Source organism: Haplochromis burtoni, unplaced genomic scaffold (genome assembly GCF_018398535.1).
Source record: "Haplochromis burtoni strain Fernald_Lab_line unplaced genomic scaffold, NCSU_Asbu1 Contig_431, whole genome shotgun sequence".
NCBI classification, from domain to species: domain Eukaryota; kingdom Metazoa; phylum Chordata; class Actinopteri; order Cichliformes; family Cichlidae; genus Haplochromis; species Haplochromis burtoni.
In genome coordinates this window covers 168396-174777 of record NW_024582792.1, presented here as the reverse complement: position 1 = coordinate 174777, position 6382 = coordinate 168396, and the positions used below count along the sequence as shown (strand labels likewise).

The 6382-nt window shown below is 43.6% G+C and overlaps 1 protein-coding gene across 1 annotated transcript; it reads right to left on the bottom strand.

Annotated features, from left to right (window-relative positions):
- Positions 1–4625: 4625 nt before the first annotated feature.
- ier2a (immediate early response 2a) lies at positions 4626–5716 on the bottom strand. The gene has a single exon (XM_005946459.3). The coding sequence runs from the start codon at positions 5611–5613 to the stop codon at positions 5047–5049; it is 567 nt and encodes a 188-aa protein (XP_005946521.1). The 5' UTR covers positions 5614–5716; the 3' UTR covers positions 4626–5046.
- Positions 5717–6382: the final 666 nt, after the last annotated feature.

Here is a 6382-nt window from a genome sequence, read left to right as displayed (position 1 = left end):
TACTGCGCAGGACCCTCAAGCTCCCAGGCCTCTGGTAGAGGACCCGAGCTTGAAGGATAAACTGCCCGCAGGGGCATGCTGGGTGTTTTATATATATATATATATATATATACTTTTACTCTGCTTTTTATAATCACTTTAAAGAAATACACTCAATTAGGTACAGCACGTCAACCACGGATGATGGAAATATATCATCAGCCAGTCACATGGCAGTAACTCGGTGTAGGTATGCTGACGTGGTCAAGAAAACCTGCTGAAGTTCAAATTGAAAATCCAAATGGGGAAGAAAGGTGATTTAAGTGATCCTAAATCACCTGGTCCACAGTGATTTTATCACGTAACCATCTTTAGGGTTTACAGAGAACATTATGGAGAAGAGAAAGTATCTGGTGAGCGACAGTTCTCTGAGTAAAAATGTTGATGTGAGAGGTCAGAGGAGAATAGCCAGACTAATTTGGGCTGATAGAAAAGTGAGAGTAACTCAAATTAGTATTCATTACAACCAAGCTATGCAAAAGAGTATCTCTAAATGCACAACATGTTGAACCTTGACGCAGATGGGCTACAGTAGCAGAAGATCACACCAGGTGCTACACCTGTCAGCTAAGAACAGGTAACTGAAGCTACAATTCGCACCACTCACAAACACTGGACAATGAGAGATTGAAAAAAATGTTTGCTCTGATGTGTCTCGATTTCTGCTGCAGCATTAAGATTTAGGGCTGAGAATTTGGCCTAATCACCATGAAAACATGGCTTCACCCTGCTTCGTATTAACAGTTCAGGCTGGTGGTCATGGTGTAATGGTGTGGGGGATATTCCCTTGGCACACTTTGAGCCCCTTAGTACCAACTGACCATTGTTTAAACACCGCAGCCTACCTGTAGTATTGTTGGTGAGCATGTCCACTCCTTTATGACCACAGTGTATCCGTTTTCTCCTGGCTGCTTACAGCAGAGTAATGCACCATATCACAAAACTCAAATAATCACTTGGCCAGATTTCATCCCAATAGAGCTGGGTTTGGGTTGTGGTGCAACAAGATATTCACATCATGGATGTGCAGCTAACAAATCTGCAGCAACTGCATGATGTAATCATGTCGATAAGGACCAAGATCTGTGAACAGCTCTTAAGGCAAAACCACTTTGTTAGCAATGTATACCTAATAAAATAGCAGATAAATGTATTACCAAACGAAGAACTTTATGAAGGATTAGCAAAGAAAATGTGGGATAGTCACAGAATTGAAGGAAGTACAGGAATACTGGTATAAAAGTCTCAGTCCACTGTTATAAATGTCTATGACTAAACAATCAAAAACAGACTTCATTAGGGTTGTCTGAGGGCCAGACATCATCTGGTGGACCCTGTACTCACTGCCCGGAACAAGGAGCCCAATTGGCATTTGTCAAAACTGGCAACCCAGCACATCATCCGTCATCTCATTTGGAGCATAGCCTACATTGTCAGGCATGCATAAAAGCAGGCAGGAGCTACATAAACTGCTAGCCCTAACCCATTTTGAGTTGCTGCAATGACATTTTGGCACAGTAGACTAGTCTGCAGCATTTTTCACTCTAATTTTCAGGGTGTCTTTTAATTCAGGATTCTGTAGGTTGGTAATTTTCATTTCCATTAATCACTTTGGTATCCTTTCATTCCTAAAACTTTACCCAGTCCATATCAGTATAGCTATCCAACAAAATATTTTCCCATTGGGATCTGATGTGTTTTCAAACTGTTCCTTCGAAGTTTTTTAACAGTGTATAACAAAAAGTGCCAAGAGAGGATATTTGGTACTATGAGTAATTGAAGTTTGTGAGGCTGGTGCAGTACATGTATGAGGACACTGAAACAGTGGTGACGTGTGCTGTAGGAATGATAGATGGGTTCAAGGTGGGGGTGGGATTACATCAGGGCTTGGCTGTGAGCCCCTTCTTGTTTGCAGTAGTGATGGGACACATTGATAGATGAGGTCAGGCAGGAGTCTCTATGGACTACAACCTTGGCAGACTCGATTCTAATCAGTAGTGAGAGTAGGGAACAGGTGGAGGAGAGCCTGGACAGGTGGTGGAGGCATGCTTTGGAAAGAAAAGGAAAAAAAGTCAGTAGAGGTAAGATAGAGTACATGTGTGTAAATGAGAAGGAGACAGGTGAATATAAAAGGAGAAGAGGTAGTGAAGACGGATAAGTTTTAATACCTGGGGTCAGTCACCCGAAGCACAGACAGTGCACAGGAGAGGTGAAGAAGAAACTGCAGGCAGGGTGGGGTAGCTGGAGATGACTGTCAGGGCTGATTTATGACAGAAGGATAGCAGCAAAATAAAAAGGGTTTGCGATGGTTGTTGCGATGAGTTTGGAGATGGTAGTACTGTACTGTACTGTAGTACTGGGCGACCGGGGGGTTGGGAAGCGCGTCTGTAACTGGAAGGTCGCCGGTTCGATCCCTGGGCTCTCTGTCCTGGTCGTTGTGTCCTTGGGCAAGACACTTTACCCTACCGCCTACTGGTGTTGGTCAGAGGGGCGGACGTCGCGATATGGTAGCCTCGCTTCTGTCAGTCTGCCCCAGGGCAGCTGTGGCTATAACTGTAGCTTACCTCCATCAGTGCGTGAATGTGAGAGTGAATGAATAGTGGAATTGTAAAGTGCTTTGGGTGCCCAAAAAAGCACTATATAAATGCAATCCATTTACTGACAAAAAGAGAGGACCCTGATCTGGAGGTTGCAGAACTGATGATGCTACAATTTTCACCTTTACACTTTAATTACACATTTTGACTTTTATGAAGTAGTCAGAGAACAGAGAGATTGTCAGTGACCCTGCTATCTTTTTGGAGATTACTTTGGAAAAGTTGAGAAGCGCAGTAAAATGGCCAGCTCCTTTTAAAGTGCTCTCATGATTGCATGAAAATTGGATCAGGGTTGCTCACATACTAATGGATAAAATCCAGTTACTCCCTTTTTTTTTGTTGTTTGTTTTCATTCTTTTTTTTCCTCCTTCGAGAATTTAAGAAAACTGTGGTATTAAACCATATTTGCTTTTACCATCAGCAGCAACTGGTGTGAGCACAAACACCAGACACAGAAACCTTCCGGGCAGTGTAAGGGCAGTCAGCGGTCACGTGTTCAGGAACACGTGTTTTGTTGAAATTCACGCGATTCACTGGTGAAACGTAAAGACTTCAGATGCCTGTCAGCTACAATATTCTCAGTAATCATAATAATCACACCCAATATGATGATTTGCTCAGCATAAAAATGAATTGTAATTAAACAGGCCTCCTCCATTCTGCAGCACTATGCTGAGGCTCGCTGACACATCTGCCTGAAAAGGCTCAGTCAGCTCCTTATTTAGCTTCCTCATTTTAACACAGCAGTCAGATCTAATTTAGCTGAAGATGTTGGCAAAGCAACAAGTATTGAGTGCTGCAGGATGGTGGATAATCATGGAGAGGTTGGTCTCTGACGTGACAGTGATTTGACATATTTGGTGTCTTAAAATATAAGATTTACAAACCTTTAAATATCAGGGTTGATTAAGGGACAGAGTCATCTGAGTTGCTTTAATTGGTCTAATTTGAATTATTTTTCCCCGTATTTTGTATTTCAGTTCGGAAGTATATAATAAATAAGTTCCTTTATGCTTCCCCACGAAGAAGACTTGAGTTTGTCAGCATGTAAATTCCAAATGAGCTTGTGTGTGGACAAAAAAAAGTGTGAAGGTGGAGTAAAGAAGCAGTCTGCACTGGAAAAGCCACACACATGCACTTAAAAGTTTCATGTGTCTGATGTGTATTTTCACAGGCATGTAGAGACAGTTCCGGCCACTCCTCCCAACCCCTCTGGGCCCTCCGGTTTCAGCCGGAAGACTAAGCTGCACAAGTTGAGGCCTCGTGGAGGCCACACAGGCACTTCCCCCACATTCCTGCTTCTATTTTCCAGGCTTAACCCCCTTCCCCCAACACAAACACAGCGGCGGGTGAATCCCTGTTGTACTTGCTTCATGCTGTGACTTTTATACTGAGTTTTAAAAACATAACAAACTCACAAACTGCTTTCCGTAGAGCTAAACAATCATAAGCCTTTTAAACCTTTAAATACAGATTAAAAAATAATAACCTGGAAATGTCTGAAAAACAGGTCTAATTATTTGATTTGTTTAAATAATTGTGAATTGCTGCAACACTCAAATAGTAGTAGAGCCAAGAGCTTTATCCACGTTTATAGGTTTAGAGCGTATGGAATTCATACGAATGTGAACAAAAAAACAGCAGTGTAGTTCTTGGATGGCAACAGGACCCCGATTGTACTCCTTGTTTGGTCAGTCAAAAGGCTTGACAGCCTCCCCCTCCTCATTCTTTAGAGCCCCCCATCCTTGGAATTGTCCCAGCTTTTGTTCTGCAAATCAGCCTGGAGGTGGAAGAGGCATGGGGGAGGAAAACACCCAAGCCAGTTTCCTGTCAGACTGACAAACACACACCCACATCCAACTTTCACACGGTTTTCTTGCACCTCACAGCCGCTCCACCCTGCCACCCATTACACACAACACCTTGGTCTCTCACTGTGCCATCTGTACGATATGATATGACAGCTTATAAACAACACACGACTTCAGATTCATATTAGATACCAAAGGTTTAATAAATACTGAGGTAGATAAAGTCATTCAAGGTTTTACACCCCCCCCCCCCTTCGCAAAAAAAAAAAAATCTTCAGTAAAAATTTACATTTGCTGTTTTGACAGCATGGTCCCCAAACACACTTGTGTAAAATGTACATAGAGTCAATTCATACAGTCTAGTTTAAGGCGTAATGATAGTCCCGCCTTTGATCAGATCAGGTGAGGTCATAAATTAGATCACAAGTCACTGAGACCTCGCACGGTGGGCATGCTCCGGGGCTTCCTTGCTCAGCCATGACTGGGACTCTTGGGTCATCCATCCAAAGCCAGTCCCTGGAGCAGGTATAGCCTGCGAAATGGACACGTCCAGACATCCAGGCCTTAAAAAGTTCACTGCCTTTAATTTCAGCAAGTCTTCAACACGCTGCGATGGCTGTCTGCACGGGAATGGGGGTTGGGGCTGTTCGCAGTTCACTACTGCACTTCACATAGTCACTCAAAACGGAGCTGACAATGAGCTGCTGATGACAGTTCACCTGCTCGAGTTTTGCTTTCTTGCAGGGCAGAAAGTCCGGTTCAGCAGCCGCTTTGCCCCGTCTTTTCCTGGAGTGCTGTGCGGGGCCGGACGGGCACACATTCTCCTTGTTTTCCGCGCGGTTGTGCGCGTGCGGCGCGCAGCGCAGCTCCGTGGATGAACCGGCGGTCCGTGACTCTTCAGCTGGGTGAGAAGCGGGACTCTGGAGCCCCTGAGCGGCAGCTGGCCTTGTGGTTATCACATTAACAGCCGGGTGTTGTGGTTCACATGTCGGGGCGGCACTTTGAGCTGTCGCCTGGGCCGCATGATAGATGTCCCGGGCAGATTTCATGACCAGAGTGAGCAGGAGACTCCGGTGAAGACGGAGACCCCCTCGCTGGGTGCGGGAGCTGTACAGTTTCCCCAAAGCCACGACCATGATCCTCTTGGCCTCTGCGCTGACCTCCATGTCACGGCTTGTTTTGAAACTACTCCCAGACAAACAGTCAAAAGGTTTGTATATCCCGTGTTTCCCCCTCTGACTTCACACAGACACGGACGAAACGCGAGACAGCTATTTATCACCTCTTTGACGTCACTCAGTGCAGCGTCACACGACAGAGGCCCGCCCACCGGCCTCATACCCGGACTCCTGTTTCAAACAGCCGTGCACCAGCTGGTTAGACAACTGTAGCTATTTTAATCCTCAAAGATACACAACAAGCTCGACTATTTACTGTAAGCTGCAAAACACACACACAAAGCAGAAAATAACTCGCCCAGTGATAAAACTACTACAACAACGATAACTACTACTAATAATATCAACAGCAATGATTATTATGATGAAAATATCTAAAATTATTCAAAGTCAGCTTTATTGTATCTAGATATAATGAAAAAATAATGTAAAATAGCGCGCTAAGTGAATATGAGCCATCAAAATATACATATGAATTACACATGATATAAACCTATATACAGTAAGTGTCCAAGGTATATACATTATTGCAGATCTTTGTAGAGATATATAACACATAAGTGAATTAATGGAAAAGAGAATAAACAATTTCTTGAAAAGGCCCTTTTCTGACATCAGTTAGTACCAATTCATAAATAAATGTAAAAATTGGAGTCTGGTTGTGTTTTTTAAAAGAGTCAATAGTGTCTCTTTTAATGACACTGTTCATTTGCAACAATGCGGGTTTTTATAATAACAACAACAACAACAACAACAA